We start from the raw sequence: 17,740 nt of genomic DNA on the forward strand, positions 1-17,740 counted from the left end.
TCATATTTCCAATCTACATTGCTGCTACTCAGTACGGAAGGGTAACTACAGAACAATGTATTATATCTACTCTTGGAAGACTCAAAGAAACTTCATAATTTCTCTATTAATTTAACACAAAATGAGAACTCATGTGCCAGGCTTTATGCTAGATTATTCAGATATAACTACGGAAAAGAGAGGTATCATCCTCATGACATGGTCCTTTTGGTTTAGATGGGGAAAACAGATTTTAACCACGTAATCAGACAGTTGATTCCTTGAAGAGGCATCATTATAACTGGAATTTGAATGATGAAGAGAAGGCAGGCAGGCATAGAGGGTAAGAGTACTGGGGAGGACCTTTCCAGGGAGAAAAATTAGCTTTTGAGAAGACACGGAGAGAGGAAGTAGCTTAGCCTGTTTAAGAAATTGGGTGGCTCAGTGGGTTGAAGCCTCTGCCTTCCACTCAGGTCATAGGGTCCTGGGATCGAGTCCCACATCGGGCTCTCTGCTCAGCAGGGAGCCTGCTTCCTCCTTTCTCTCTGCCTGCCTCTCTACCTACTTATGATCTCTGTCAAATAAATAAATAAAATCTTAAAAAAAAAAAAAAAAAGAAAAGAAATTGGGAGAAGGCAGTTTTATTATACTATAGTTGAGCACAGAAAAAAATTGAGCAGGATACACCTGAAAGGCAAGACTGACAAGAATTCTGTGGGGAACTTTAAAGCCATGTTGGAAGTTTAGGACTTTATCCTAAAAGCAATGGGAAGCCACTGGAGAGTTTAAGTAGGACAGTGACAAGATTAGAATTGTTTTACACAGAATATTTTGGATACTCTGAATGATGTAGAATAGATTTGAGAAGAAAAAGGTAAGAGTAATTAGTACACTACCAAGAGTTAAAAGGTAGAGAGCACTTAAGAGTCTATTTTAGGAGGACAGAGAAAAGATGATGAACTCAGTATGATGTTAATATAGGAAGAGGGAAGCACTGTGATTTGAATGGTATTTAAGATGATAAAATTAAAGGGAGCTGATTGGCAAAATGTGGGGAGTAAGGGAGAGGAAGGTTTCAAGGGTTATTAACAGGTCTCTACGTAAGTTAGATAAAGGGTTATAGCATCTATTGAGATGGAAACATTTAAGGAGTCAGTTTTTCCTACAAGATCAAGGTGGCATTTTTAAACATACTAAGGTTTCTCTACCTTGAGTGACCCTTCTTAAAAATTCTTTTATTTCCAGAGAGAATTTCTTCTAGGACTGTTCCCATTCAAACAACTTAAGTGGCCTTTGTACCAAATGGGAATAAGGAGGTAGAGGAACAGGACAGGAAAATATTTCTAAATCCTTACAAAAAAGATTTAGAAAGACTTATTTCTAAATCTTTTTTTTCCATGGGAAAAATACCTACATATTCTTAAATCATACCATGGTTCACTGCTACTTTATTTGTACTCTGACATAAAATGCTAAAATTAGTTTGTAGTAAATATCACTAAAACATAGAAAACTAAAATAGAGACTCAAAAAGAAGACATTTTATATTCAACAAGCAAGCTTCTTCCATATTTATTAGAAATAATCTCAAATATTTAAATAATTGAAAGCAACTGCCTTTAAAAATATGTCACTTTAATCATAGCTGACCTTTGAAGAACATGGGGATTGGGGCACCAATACCCCCCCCCCCCGTCTAAAATCTACATATAACTTGTAGCCCTCCCCCAAAACTCAACAGCCTACTGTTGACCAGAAATCTTAGCGATAGCTGAAAAATGTATTTTATATATGGGTTACATACTCCATTCTTATAATAAGGTAAGCTTAAAAAAAGAAAATGTTACTGAGAAAATCATGAAAAGAGAATATATTGAGAGTATTGTACTGAATTATTAGATCTGTTTATAAGTGGATGCATACAGTTCAAAGGTCAACTATACTTCTAATCACTGTATTTTTAAACTTTAGAACGCATTTTAATTTTTAACATATTTCACAGTATGGATATTCTATAAACACTAAAAATTGATTTTTACTTATTTTACTTACCTCTAAAAGAAAATCCCCTAGATACTGAATTGGATAAAATGGAGCCTTAAAATGGTCTTTTTCTTGCTCAGCCTTGATTCTTGCATTACTTGCAATCACATGAGTTATTCCACTTGGTGAACTTTTTGGTAAAATAACATTTGCTTTTCCAGCCTCCAGAACTCTAAATAAAAATGTAAAGAGTACAAAAAGAACTTAAAAAAAAAAAAAAAAAAGCATATTCAGTCAAATTATCTAAATCAATTACTTCCTTGAAAGAATTAAATCCCCCTGAGTTGAGTGCCATGGAGAATAACTACTGCAGTGATTTCTTAAATTATAACTTGCTCAGAGAAGATGTTAAAGAAATCACGCTCTTCTGTTTACCCATTTCTTGATATGGAAAGACTTTTTAAGAATCAAGCATGTTGAATTTATTCCTTAAAGAAAAATCACCTCCATAAGCCAAAAGAATAATGAAAGAGGTTGAATGTAGCTACTTCAGAAGGCAACCACCTCCAAGGAAATCATTCTAAACTACAGAAAAGGAACTACAGTTGCTAGAATTCTTATAAAAAAATTAATTCTTGATTAACTAACTTTTGACATCCCAAAAGTTTCATGAAAGTTCTGTGGCTGCTTAGGATTTAGAAAGTCACAAGAGAACACTATTATCACTTAACATTAAGAAAAAGCCAAATGATCTACAATATCTTAACTTTCCACAAACCCATCAGAGAGCAAAGGTAATAAGCAAGCAAGGAACTTAACTTCCCTAAGAGTGATAATGATAAACCCCTTTGTGAAGAGACCGGATACTCAAAAAATTATTTCATTTTGCCAGGGTGCAGGAGAGAAGTAGCTGTCATAAAAGTAGGTAAAACTGTAACAAATTTAAGGGCCAAAGGCAAGTACCATGATGATTTATAGTATCTGGGAGTTACTGACTCAAGGAAAGTTCACCCTCACTTGAAACCTCTTTGCCTCAGTAGTCATGAAAAAGATTAAGGGCAGATAACATTCCCTACTGGGTAGCACAAGTGGGCCAGTGAGGACCAGCTGATCACCAAAAGATAGACATTAAACCTGGTCCACTTCCCTGGATCCTTCGCTCACATGAAGAAAATGTCCTAAGTTATTGGGGTAAGGTCTTAATATACTTTTAGAATCCAGGAAAAGATGCACTGCTTCTGTTGGGAGAACATAAGTAAAATCTATGTGCCCTGAGAAAGGGGCAGGAAAACCTCCTGCTGCATTGCCCAAAAAAGAGTATACTGTTTCTGGACGAGGGATAAAGGCAAAATCCATCTGTCCCTGGGCAAGCGGCAGAAGAAATGCCACTCAAACATAGGTTTCCGCATCAATACAAAGCAGAAATCTAACACTGGGGCAGAGGGTGAAAACGGTCTCTTGCCAAAACCCTGCCCACAGATACAAAGCAGAATTTGGCTGCCATGGGTAACTGAGACACAAGTACTGAGAAAGTGCCAACACCAGAGAACAAGAACACAAAGAATATTTAAGACTGAAGTCTACCAGCAGAACCAAAACATATCTTACTCTTAGCCTCAACCTAGAGAGGAGTAACAAGCAAGAAAGGAAGAGAATGACAAGACAGTCCTCCTATGACCCAGGCATGCGGGCACTACGGAAAGCTGACAGTAAAGCAAAAACATCGATTAAAAACCCCAAGAACGGGGGCGCCTGGGTGGCTCAGTGGGTTAAAGCCTCTGCCTTCGGCTCAGGTCATCTCAGGGTCCTGGGATTGAGCCCTGCATCGGGCTCTCTGCTTGGCAGGAAGCCTGCTTCCCCCTCTCTCTCTGCCTGCCTCTCTGCCTACTTGTGGTCTCAGTCTGTCAAGTAAATAAATAAACTCTTAAAAAAAAAAAAAAGAAAAACACACCCAAGAACCAGGCCAAGCACAAAGAAACAGTACTCTACTGCAGGAGTAACCAGAAAGGATGCACTAAAGGTATCTATAGCACTAACAAAATCTAAAACCTGCTCAAAAACTGACAAGATTAACTCAACTAACAGCTTTACAGAAAAAAGTAAGCCCATTTTTGGACATAAATATTTATTTGAGCCTCCACTGATCTATATGTGAAATCTTACACATGCAAGAAAACAATACAAGACATACACAAAAGAGAAGAAACCAAACCACTGTCAAGAGACAGAGGAATATAAAGCACATTTGCTAAAATTATCAGAAAGTGACTTTAAATTAACTATGACTGAAATGTTTGAAAATACAAAGGAAAAAAACTGAATAAACTGCATTAAGAGATCAGGAACTGAGTACATAAAAATGGTGGAAATAAAAGTTACACTATCAAAGAATAATCTCTTTGACAGGCTTAAGAATAGACTACATTCAACTAAGGATGGAGTCAATGAACTTAATGATAGGTCAATAGAAATTATCCACCTGAAACAAAAAATGGGAAGAAAGTTAAAAACAAAACAAAACAGAACATACAGAAACTGTGGAAAAGAATTAATTTGCCTAAAACACAGGTAATAGAGCACAAGAAAAAGAAGACAACAGAATTTAAAACATAATGGCTGAGAATTTTCCATAATAAAAGATAAAAAGCCACACATCCAAGGTCAGAAACTCCATGCAAATAATACGAACAAATAAATAACAGATAATACATAAGACACACACACATTTGGATACATTATCAAACTGCAAAAAACCACAGGTAATATCTTGGTTGTTGTTGTTTTTTTTAAGATTTTATTTATTTATTTATTTGACAGAGAGAGAGATCACAAGTAGGCAGAGAGGCAGGCAGAGAGAGAGGGGGAAGCAGGCTTCCTGCAGAGCAAAGAGCCTGATGCGGGGCTCGATCTCAGGACTCTGGGAACATGACCTAAGCCAAAGGCAGAGGCTTTAACCCACTGAGCCACCCAGGCGCCCCAATATCTTGCTTTTAAGATTTTAATTTCCAATTGACCATTACTAGCATATAAAAAATAGTAATTTTTATGTAGTGACTTATTACTCTGCCATCCTGCTGAAATCAATAATTACTTCTAATAGCTTTTCCAGATAAATTACTTAGTATTTAGCCATATCTTTTGGAAATAAAGAGAATTACTTTATTTCTTTCTATCTAATCCTATGTTTCTTATTTATTTTCTTTGCCTTATTGTACTATCTAGTACCTCTAGTAAAATCTTCAATAGAAAAGGTCAGAGTGCAGAGCACCTGGGTTGCTTAGTCAGTTAAGTGTCCAACTATTGATTTCAGCACAGGTCATGACCTCAGTGTCTTGAGATTGAACCCCATGCCAGGCTCTGCACCGGGGATGGAGCCTGCTTAAGATCCCTACCCTCAAGTCCCCAAGCTCTCGTTTTCTCTTAAAAAAGAAATGGTTAGAGTGAGCAACCATTTCTTAATTCCTAATTATGGAAGAAAAAAAAATCCATGATATTAAATTTATCTATTTTACAGTTGTCAGTCGCTCAGACTGAAGACACAAAAACTCTTAAAAATATTTGCAGATAGAATATACAATTATTAAAAATGGTAATATACCATGATGAAGTACAGTTTATCTCAGGAATACAAGTTTGGTTTAACGTTTAAAATTGATCAAAATAATTTACCATATTAACAGAATAAAGGAGAAAAGCCAATAATCTCAACAGATGCACATAAAAACATTCAAAGCAATCAGTCCATTTATAATTGCATCCCAAAACATGAAGTGCCTATTATTTTTTTTTTTAAAGATTTTTTTTTTTATTTACTTATTTGACAGAGATCACAAGTAGGCAGAGAGGCAGGCAGAGAGAGAGAGAGGAGGAAGCAGGCTCTCCGCGGAGCAGACAGCCCGATGCGGGGCTCGATCCCAGGATCCTGGGATCATGACCTGAGCCGAAGGCAGAGGCTTTAACCCACTGAGCCACCCAGGTGCCCCGGAAGTGCCTATTATTAAACTTGGCAAAATATGTACTAGATTTATATAGAGAAAACTAACACATTAATGGCAGAAATTAAAGACCTGAAGAGATAAGGAGTCTATAAATAGGACAACTTGACATTCTAAAGACCTCAATTCTCCCCAATTTGACCTATTCATTCAATACAATTGCAATCAAAACCTGAGTTTGCTTTGTTGTAGAAATTGACATGGTGGTTATAAAACATATATGGAAATATAGAAATTCCAGAACCACCAAAACAGTTTTGAACAACACAAAGTTAGGAGGCTCACCCAACCTATAAGATTTCAAGACTCATTATAAAACTATAGTAACCAAAACTATGTGCTTTTAGTGTAAGGTAGACAGATACCAATGCAGTAAGAAGCCCAGAAATAGACCACACAAATATACTCAAGTGATTTTTGGACAATAGCACCAAAGTAATTGCATAGCATTTGAAATCTTGCACATTGCTAGGAGGAAATGTAAAATAGTACAACTACTTCAGAAAATAGTTTGGCATTTCCTTATAATGTTAAATACACAACTGCCATCTGAGCCAGAAATTTCATTCTTGGTATTTACTCGAGAAAGAGAAAAACAAATATACATTAAGACTTGTACTCAAATATTCATAGCAGCTTTATTTATATTAGCATAAGAGAAAAAAACGCCCCAAAAACGAAAACAAAAAACAAATGTCTATCAATGGGTGAATAAACAGTGATATATCTGCAAAATGGAGTACTACTCAGCAAGAAAAAGGAATAGACTCCTAAAAACACACAATAACCTGGATGAATCTCAGAAGTAATGAGTTAAGCAAATGAACTATATCAAAGGAGTATATACAGAATAATTCCACTTACATGAAAATTAAAGAAAAGATAAATCTATTGTATGGTGACAGAAAGAAAATCAATGGTTGTCTTGTATTGGTAGGCACTAGTAAATGTGTAATGACAAGAACATTGTAAGATTACATAAATGTTGGAGGAGGAGTCAAGATGGTGGAGAAATAGCAGGCTGAGACGACATCAGGGAACAGGAGATCAGCTAGATAGCTTATCTAACCATTGCGAACACCTACAAATCCAACAGGAAATTGAAAAGAAGAGCAACAATTCTAGAAACAGAAAATCGATCACTTTCTGAAAGGCAGGACCTGCGGAGAAGTGAATCCAAAGTGACGGGAAGATAGACCGCAGGCGGAGGGGCCGGCTCCCTGCAAGCGGCAGAGCAATGGAGCACAAAATCAGGACTTTTAAAAGTCTGCTCCACGGAGGTACATCGCTCCAGAGGCTAAACCGGGGGGAAGCCCACATGGGGTCAGCATAACCCCACGTCCCGCAGGGTCACAGAACGACTGGGGATGCCTGAGTGTCGCAGAGCTCGCAGGTATTAGAGCAGGGAAGCTGGCTACAGCAACAAAGCTGAGGAAGTGAGCTCTCAGCTCGGGCTTACCTTGAACTGGTCGCAGGCTGGGTGAGCTTGGAGCGCGGCCGGAGGCCATGGAGACAGAAGCGACTGGGCGCGTTTCTCCAAGTGTGACCCATTGAGCACTTTCCTCCAAGCGCAATCAGAGGCCAGGGAGAGGGGGGCAGTTGGGCGCTTTTCTCTGATGGCGCACTGAGGAGTGAGAACCTGAGCTCTGGCTCCTCCGGGCCTGAGATTGGGAGGCCGCCATCTTCATTCCTGTCCTCTGGAACTCTGTCCTCTGGAACTCTACAGAAAGCGCTCGGGGAACAAAAGCTCCCAAAAGCAAACCCCAGCGGATTACTCAGCCCGGCCCCTGGTAAGGACAGTGCAATTCCGCCTGGGGCAAAGACACTTGAGAATCACTACAACAGGCCCCTCCCCCAGAAGATCAACAAGAAACCCAGCCAAGACCAACTTCACTCACCCAGGAGAACAGTGAAATTGCAGAGGACGAGAAAGCAAATCTTAACTGGACGAAACGACAAGGTGGAAAAACTCAACACAAAAAAAAGAACAAGAGGCAGTACCAAAGGCTAGGGACCTAATCAATACAGACATTGCTAATATGACAGATCTAGAGTTCAGAATGACGATTCTTAAGGTTCTAGCCGGGCTCGAAAAAGGCATAGATAATATTAGAGAAACCCTCTCTGGAGAGATAAAAGCCCTATTTGGAAAAATAAAAGAACTAAAATCTAACCATGTTGAAATCAAAAAGCTATTAATGATGTGCAATAAAAAATGGAGGCTCTTACTGCTAGGATAAATGAGGCAGAAGAAAGAATTAGAGACATAGAAGACCAAATGACAGAGAATAAAGAAGCTGAGCAAAAGAGAGACAAATACTGGACCACGAGGAGAGAATTCGAGAGATAAGTGAAACCATAAGATGACACAACATTAGAATAATTGGAATTCCAGAAGAAGAAAAAAGAGAGAGGGGAGCAGAAGGTATATTGGAGAGAATTATTGTAGAGAATTTCCCTAATATGGCAAAGGGAAGAAACATCAAAATCCAGGAGATGCTAAGAATGTCCCTCAAAATCAATAAAAATAAGTCCACACCTCATCACCTGATAGTAAAATTTACAAGTCTTAGTGACAAAGAGAAAATCCTGAAAGCAGCCTGAGAGAAGGCTGTTAACATCCAAGGGTAAAAACATTAGATTGGCAGCAGACCTAACCACAGACACCTGGTAGGCCAGAAAGAACTGGCATGATATATTCAGAGCACTAAACGAGAAAAACATGCAGCCAAGAATACTATATCCAGCTAGGCTATCATTGAAAATAGAAGGAGAGATTAAAAGCTTCCAGGACAAACAAAAACTGAAAGAATTTGCAAACACCAAACCAGCTCTACAGAAAATATTGAAAGGGGTCCTCTAAGCAAAGAGAGAGCCTAAAAGTAGTAGATCAGAAAGAAACAGAGACAATATACACTAACAGTCACCTTACAGGCAATACAATGGCACTAAATTCATCTCTCTCAATAGTTACCCTAAATGTGAATGGGCTAAATGCCCCTGTCAAAAGACACAGGGTATCACAATGGATAAAAAACCAAAACCCATCAAGAAGAAACTCATTTTAGACCCAAAGACACCTCCAGATTTAAAGTGAGGGGGTGGAAAACAATTTACCATGCTAATGGACATCAGAAGAAAGCAGGGGTGGCAATCCTTATATCAGATCAATTAGATTTAAACCAAAGACTACAATAAGAGATGAGGAAGGACACTATATCATACTCAAAGGGTCTGTCCAACAAGAAAACCTAACAATTTTAAATATCTATGCCTCTAACATGGGAGCAGCCAACTATAAAAACCAATTAATAACAAAATCAAAGAAATACATCGACAATAATATAATAATAGTAGGGGACCTTAACACTCCCCTCACTGAAATGGACAGATCATCTAAGCAAAAGATCAACAAGTAAATAAAGGCCTTAAATGACACACTGGACCAGATGGACATCACAGATATATAAAGAACATTCCATCCCAAAGCAACAGAATATACATTCTTCTCTAGTGCACATGGAACATTCTCCAGAATAGATCAGATCCTGGAACATAAATCAGGTCTCATCCGGTATCAAAAGATTGTGATCATTCCCTTCATATTTTCAGACCACAGTGCCCTGAAGTTAGAACTCAATCGCAAGAGGAAATTTGGAAAGAACCTAAATACATGAAGACTAAACAACATCCTTCTAAAAAATGAATGGGTCAACCAGGAAATTAAAAAAGAATTGAAAGAATTCATGGAAACAAATGATAATGAAAACACAACAGTTCAAAATCTGTGGGACACAACAAAGGCAGTCCTGAGAGGAAAATATATAGTGGTACAAGCCTTTCTCAAGAAACAAGAAAGGTCTCAAATACACAACCAAACCGTACACTTAAAAGAGCTGGAGAAAGAACAACAAAGAAAGCCTAAAACCAGCAGGAGAAGAGAAAGTATAAAGATCAGAGCAGAAATCAATTAAATAGAAACTAAAAAAACAACAGAACAAATCAACAAAACTAGGAGCTGGTTCTTTGAAAGAATTAATCAGTTTGACAAACCCCTGGCCAGACTTATCAAAAAGAAAAGAGAAAGGACCTAAATAAATAAAATCATGAATGAAAGAGATCACAACCAACATCAAAGAAATACAAACAATTATAAGAACATACTATAAGCAACTCTACGCCAACAAATTCAAGTTTCTGGAAGAAATGGATATATTTCTAGAGACATATAAACTACCACAACTGAACCAGAAAGAAATAGAAAACCTGAACAGACCCATAACCAGTAAGAAGAAGAAGTCACCAAAAATCTCCAAACAAACAAAAGTCCAGGGCCAGACTGCTTCCCAAGGGAATTCTACCAAACATTTAAAGAAGAAATAATTCCTATTCTCCTTAAACTGCTCCAAAAAATAGAAATGGAAGAAAAACTTCCAAACTCATTTTATGAGGCCAGCATCACCTTGATCCCAAAACTAGACAAAGATCCCATCAAAAAAGAGAATTACAGACCAATATCGTTGGTGAACACAGATGCGAAAATTCTCACCAAAATACAGGCCAATAGGATCCAACAATACATTAAAAGGATTATTCACCACGACCAAGAGGGATTTATTCCAGGGTCGCAAGGTTGGTTCAATATCCGCAAATCAATCAATGTGATACAATACATTAATAATATAAAGAATAAGAACCATATGATACTCTCAATAGATGCTGAAAAAGCATTTGACAAAGTGCAGCATCCCTTCCTGATTAAAACTCTTCAAAGTGTAGGGATAGAGGGCACATACCTCAATATTATCAAAGCCATCTCTGAAAAACCCACCGCAAATATCATTGTCAATGGAGAAAAACTGAAAGCTTTTCCGTTAAGGTCAGGAACACAACAAGAATGTCCGTTATCACCACTGCTGTTCAACACAGTACCAGAAGTCCTAGCCTCAGCAATCAGACAACAAAAAGAAATTAAAGGCATCCAAATTGGCAAAGAAGAAGTCAAACTATCCCTTTTTGCAGATGATCTGATAGTATATGCGGAAATCCCAAAAGGCTCCACTCCAAAACTGCTAGAACTTGTACAGGATTTCAGTAAAGTGTCAGGATATAAAGCCAATGCACATATAAAGTCAATGCACCGAAATCTTGTCTAACAACAAGACAGAAGAAAGAGAAATTAAGGAGTCAGTCCCATTTACCATTGCACCCAAAACTCTAAGATACCTAAGAATAAACCTAACCAAAGAGACAAAGAAACTATACTCAGAAAACTATAAAGTACTCATGAAAGAAATTGAGGAAGACACAAAGAAATGGAAAAATGTTCCATCCTCATGGATTCGAAGAACAAATATTGTGAAAATGTCTATGCTATCTAAAGAAATCTACCCATTTAGTGCAATCCCTATCAAAATCCCATCCAGTTTTTCAAAGAAATAGAACAAACAATCCTAAAATTTATATGGAACCAGAAAAGACCTCGAATAGCCAAAGGAATATTGAAAAAGAAAGCCAAAGTTGGTGGCATCACTATTGCGAACTTCAAGCTCTATTACAAAGACAGTATGGTACTGGCACAAAAACAGACACATAGATCAATGGAACAGAATAGAAAGCCCAGAAATAGACCCTCAACTCTATGGTCAACTAATCTTCAACAAAGCAGGAAAGAATGTCCAATGGAAAAAAGACAGCCTCTTCAACAAAGGGTGCTGGGAAAATTAGACAGCCACATGCAGAAAAATGAAATTGGACTACTTTCTTATACCACACAGGAAAATAGACTCAAAATGGATGAAGGACCTCAATGTGAGAAAGGAATCCATTAAAATACTTGAGGAGACACAGGCAGCAACCTCTTTGACCTCAGCTGCAGCAACTTCTTCCTAGGAACATTACCAAAGACAACAGAAGCAAGGGCAAAAATTAACTATTAGGATTTCATCAAGATCAAAAGCTTTTGCACAGCAAAGGAAACACTTAACAAAACCAAAAGACAACTGACAGATGGGAGAAGATATTTGCAAACGACATTTCAGATAAGGGACTAGTATCCAAAATCCATAAAGAGCTTAGCAAACTCAACATCCAAAGAACAAATAATCCAATCAAGAAATGGGCAGAGAACATGAACAGACATTTCTGCAAAGAAGACATCCAGATGGCCAACAGACACATGAACTCCACATAACTCGGCATCAGGGAAATACAAATCAAAACCACACTGAGATACCATCTCACACCAGTCAGAATGGCTAAAATTAACAAGTCAGGAAATAACAGATGCTGGCGAGGATGCAGAGAAAGGGGAACCCTCCTACACTGTTGGTGGGAATGCAAGCTGGTGCAACCACTCTGGAAAACAGTGCGGAGGTTCCTCAAAAAACTGAAAATAGAGCTACCCCTTTACCCAGCAATTGCATTACTGGGTATATCAGCCACAGCAACTTCTTTCAAGATATGTCTCCAAAGGCAAAGGAAACAAAAGCGAGAATGAACTTTTGGGACTTCATCAAAATCAAAAGCTTCTGCACAGCTCAGGAAACAGTCAAGAAAACAAAGAGGCAACCCACGGAATGGGAGAAGATATTTGCAAATGACAGTACAGACAAAAGGTTGATATCCAGGATCTATAATGAACTCCTCAAACTCAACACACACAAAACAGACAATCATATCAAAAAATAGGCAGAAGATATGGACAGACACTTCTCCAATAAAGACATACAAATGGCTATCAGACACATGAAAAAATGTTCATCATCACTAGCCATCAGGGAGATTCAAATTAAAACTACATTGAGATATCACCTTACACCAGTTAGAATGGCCAAAATTAGCAAGACGGGAAACAACATGTGTTGGAGAGGATGCAGAGAAAGGGGAACCCTCTTACACTGTTGGTGGGAATGCAAGTTGGTGCAGCCTCTTTGGAGAACAGTGTGGAGATGCCTCAATAAATTAAAAATAGAACTTCCCTATGACCCTGTCATTGCACTCCTGGGTATTTACCCCAAAGATACAGATGTAGTGAAAAGAAGGGCCATCTGTACCCCCATGTTTATAGCAGCAATGGCCATGGTTGCCAAACTGTGGAAAGAATCAAGATGCCCTTCAATGGACGAATGGATAAGGAAGATGTGGTCCATATACGCTATGGAGTATTATGCCTCCATCAGAAAGGACGAATACCCAACTTTTGTAGCAACATGGACGGGACTGGAAGAGATTATGCTGAGTGAAATAAGTCAAGCAGAGTCAATTATCATATGGTTTCACTTTTTTGTGGAGCATAACAAAAAGCATGGAGGACATGGGGAGTTAGGGAGAAGGGGGTTGAGGTAAATTGGAAGGGGAGGTGAATCATGAGAGACTATGGACTCTGAAAAACAATCCGAGGGGTTTGAAGTGGCGGGGGGGTGGGAGGTTGGGGGAACCAGGTGGTGGGTATTATAAAGGGCACGCATTGCATGGAGCACTGGGTGTGGTGAAAAAAATAATGATACTGTTATGCTGAAAACAATTAAGTGCAAAAAAAAACTGAAAATAGAGCTACCCTATTAACCCAGCAATTGCACTACCGGGTATATATCCTAAAGATACAAATGTGGTGCTGCGAAGGGGCACATGCACCCGAATGTTTATAGCAACAATGTCCACAATAGCCAAACTATGGAAAGAACCTAGATGTCCAGCAACAGATGAATGGATAAAGAAGAGGTGGTATATATACACACTGGAATACTATGCAGCCATCAAAAGAAATGAAATCTTGCCATTTGCAACGACGTGGATGGAACTAGAGGGTATTATGCTTATGAAATAAGTCAATCTGAGAAAGACAACTGTCATATGATCTCCCTGATATGAGAAAGTGGAGATGCAATGTGGGGGGTTTGGGGGGTAGGAAAAGAATAAATGAAACAAGATGGGATTGGGAGGGAGACAAACCATAAAAGACTCCATCTCAAAAAACAGACTGAGTGTTGCTGGGGGGAGGGTGGATGGGAGATGGTGGTGGGGATATGGACATTGGGGAGGGTATGGGCTATGATGAGTGCTGTGAAATGTGTAAACCAGCGATTCACAGACCTGCACCCCTGGGGATAAAAATACATTATATGTTTACTAAAAAAAAAAAAAAAGAAAAAAAAATTTAATTAAAAAAAAAAAGAAGTAATGAAATACTGGCACATGATACAATATGTGTGAACCATAAAAATATTATGTGAAGTAGCCCCAAATATGCAAAAGACCACATTTTGTATGACTCTGTTTAAATGAAATGTCCAGAAAAGGCAAATCCCTAGAGACGGAAAACACATCTCTGGTTCCTCAGGTTGAGGGTAGGTGCAAGATTTAATGGAATTCAAGCATAATGGGACTTTTGGGAGTGACGGAAATACCTAAAGCTTACTTGTGTTGATGACTGCACAACTCCATACATTTACTAAAATCATTAAATTGTACCCTTAAAATATGAACGTTATTTTCTAAATTACATCCCAATAAAATTGGTTACAAAGTGGAAAAAAAAAGATTACATAAATGTTGCAGATCTTTACTGTAATGTGGGGGTGGTAAAACAGGTGTATAAATTTGTTCAAATTTATCAAAATGTATAGTAAAAATATGCGCATTTTACTTGCCTATAAATTATACTTCTATAAAGGTGACAAAGGGCCTTTGCAGCCCCCTAAAAGTCATTGCAGTCTCAGAATATAGTTTACCAAATAATAATTATTTTAAAAATATGATGTAAAAGTTAGAAAGAAATGAAATAATGAAGGAAGCATTATGAATCATTAAGACTGCACCATATGAATCGGGAAAAAAAGGCTCTGTGATAAATACTTATCAAAATTTTAAATTGCTTCAAAAATGAAAACAAAAATCTTCCAAGTTTTTAAAATTTTTCTTGAGTTAGCCAAAAGAATTAACATGGAAAGTTAAACAGAGACCCAAGAATAATTTAAAGCAATACTATAAAGTAGATCTTATTTTATTAGACAAATATACTTAATTAAGTACAGAATCACTTAACTCAGAGATTAGAGCAAATCACCATGGCTCATTTGGATGAAATCAGTAATTTTAAAGAAAGACAGGTATTCAAGCAAACCAAAAAATTTTTTTTCTTTTCATTGCTTATCTTTTATGAGATCTCATCTTACCTTACAAGAGAATCACTTCGTTTATCAGCTCTAACAAGAAGAACAACTTTCCACCTGTGGAAGGCTCCAGGGGCACCAGTGCGTTTCAGTTCTTCACGCCATCTTTTAGGTGCAGATTGCATTTGAGGAGAATAATGGGAGTCCTTTTCAATTTTGTAGCCCCATTCGTAAGTTGTTTCATCAAGCCATCTGCCACTTTTGGCACTATGAATTATGTAGTCCTTAGTTAGTACCCACTTTCCTAGAAAGTAAATCAACTGTCAGTCACAGAAGAATTTTGGTTCTAATGAATGCTCAACAATAAAGACCAAATATCAAGTAAAGTTTGACCTTCATCATCATGAGATTCTTAGGCTACAATGCTAATATTATCTTGGGATTATGTTTTTCCCCCCAAATTTCTGGTAGAGGTCTATGATGTCACTGAACATTGTATGTAACCTTTCCCATAATGATTCTAAATCTAAATGTTCCTAAATACAAATTTAAGACTTACTAAAATAAATGTGGTATTACTAAAGCTATGTCTACTATTATTATAGTTTTGGCTGAGATTTATATATTATTCTTCTTATGCTAACAACTGTAATTATGTTTATGCAATGTTATACTTTGTAAAACAAATTTATTGAGCTAGGGAATTTTTCAGAATATCTAATAACATTTGTAGTTCCTTTATCTGGGAATCGCTAATTTTTCTCAAGCAGGGACAATATATGTTTTCCTTTGTGGAGATAATAAATCCAAGTATCTTTCTGGCATATTACTCTAAAAAATAACAAATTTACTGCATTATACATATACACATATTTTTGGACAAACAGTGAACTAATGATATGCTAGCTCAATCACAGTAGAAGAAATTATAAAAGAAACATCAAGGGTGACAGAGAGGGCAAGACACTAAGTTCTAATCAGGGTTTATGGAATTTAAAAATCTTAGAAAAACACAATAGGGTGATCACTGCTTCACAGCATGTATGGGAAGGGATACAGTAGAAGGAGAACAAAAACAGGTTCTTTTCAATGACAGATCAAAGAAAACACATTTGCTGAGAACAGCTGAGATATTGACAAAAGCATTTTTTTTTGAGGGGGGGCATTGTTGTTTTTCTGATATAAAATACTTACATTAAATCTTTGGTTGAGTAAGTATTCCTGCCTCTTTGGCACGTTTTCATGTGTTACAAAGTTTTACTTAGAAAACTTAGACAAAAAATTCATAACAAATATTTTCAGAAATATATTCAGATAAAACCACATTTATGTTTGATATAGTAATAATACTATCTATCTTCAGGAGATTAAGGTACTTCTTTTTTAACATGAAGGCTTTTTTTTTTTTTTTCCAAAGGAGAAAGGTAGTTAATTTACCTGCTGCACAAGCTGCTAAAAACTTTTCACTCTTACACAGGCGTTCAGCTATAAGATGTGTACAATTTTTGTACTTCTAGAAGGAAAAATGCAAATGAAAAAAATGTTACTAAGGTAAGATTTCCTTTACAGCACATTTACCTTATTCTTATATTAAGAGGGTATTTTATCATTCTTGGACCAGTATTATTTTTCAAGTCTATCTTGAATATTTTATAAGTTTTTGTACTCACCTCACTCTTAATAAAAGTACAATCTAGTTTTAAAAGCAATTTGCCTAGAGCTTCCTTTTCTTCCATCTTAAATCCTGTCATTTGGATGATATGCTTTGGAGCACCATCTTCCATCTAACATAAATACACATAAATAAGATAACACATGTTAAAGGTAATATTCACAGGATTGACATTTTTTCTTAACAATGAGTATTAAAAGTTAAAAAAAACATTTAATGAATTAAACATATAAGGCTTTATTGTAAATACCAATGTTAAGACTGCCTATATGCAACAGAAATTGGTTTATCAGGTTATCTTCCCAGAGTGCCTGGGTTGCTCAGTCAGTTAAGCGGCCAACTCTATTTCAGCTCAGGTCATGATCTCTTAGAGTCCTGGGATTGAGCCCTGAGTTGGGCTCCCCACTCAGCGGTGACCCTCCTTGAGGATTTTCTCTCTCCCTCTGCCCTATAACTCACATGCTCTCTTTCTCTCTCAGAAATTAATAAAACTTAAAAAAAAAATAAAGTTATCTTCCCAAAATGTGACTGTAGAGAGATTTTTTTGGTGGTTTGAAAATTGAATGTTTGCATTCCTGTTACTTGACACTAAAACGCACTGATGAAACAATTCTTCAGAAAGGATTATTTACAGAAATATTAGCATAGTGATACTAAATTCATTTTAAAAGGACATTTTTGCTAAGAGCCTCTGAAACAAGTACACTGTGGACAATGAAACCTAATCAAATTTTATAACAATTTTTAAAATATTTCTGGACAAATATTGAAGAGTACCTAAAAGTCATTACAGAAGTTGATAGAACTCCTATTCCCAAAGCATTTACACCAAATAACTTAGGATACGAGGCACACTTAATGAATCTGTTTTCTACTCCCAATCTACATTTCTTAACTCTGTTATACGTTAATTTTATCACCTATAAAGTAAACTGAAAAAAAATGAGTTTTCAAATTTATGTAAATAGAGACCTTAATCCACATACAAATGTACTTCA

The 17,740-nt window shown here is 37.0% G+C and overlaps 1 protein-coding gene across 1 annotated transcript in view; it reads right to left on the reverse strand.

Moving 5' to 3' along the window:
- The window catches only part of SLF1 (SMC5-SMC6 complex localization factor 1), an 80,666-nt gene that overhangs the window by 54,266 nt on the left and 8,660 nt on the right, over positions 1-17,740 (reverse strand). The window contains exons 2-5 of the mRNA XM_004769906.3: positions 16,741-16,854; positions 16,508-16,583; positions 15,134-15,374; positions 2,032-2,194 (exon numbers count right to left, since the gene is read on the reverse strand). Of these exons, the coding sequence (XP_004769963.1) occupies positions 2,032-2,194; positions 15,134-15,374; positions 16,508-16,583; positions 16,741-16,854 (594 nt within the window). The remainder of the gene's footprint in view (positions 1-2,031; positions 2,195-15,133; positions 15,375-16,507; positions 16,584-16,740; positions 16,855-17,740) is intronic.

This window comes from Mustela putorius, unplaced genomic scaffold, assembly GCF_011764305.1.
Source record: "Mustela putorius furo isolate JIRA1106 unplaced genomic scaffold, ASM1176430v1.1 tig00537350_pilon_pilon_pilon, whole genome shotgun sequence".
NCBI lineage: Eukaryota > Metazoa > Chordata > Mammalia > Carnivora > Mustelidae > Mustela > Mustela putorius.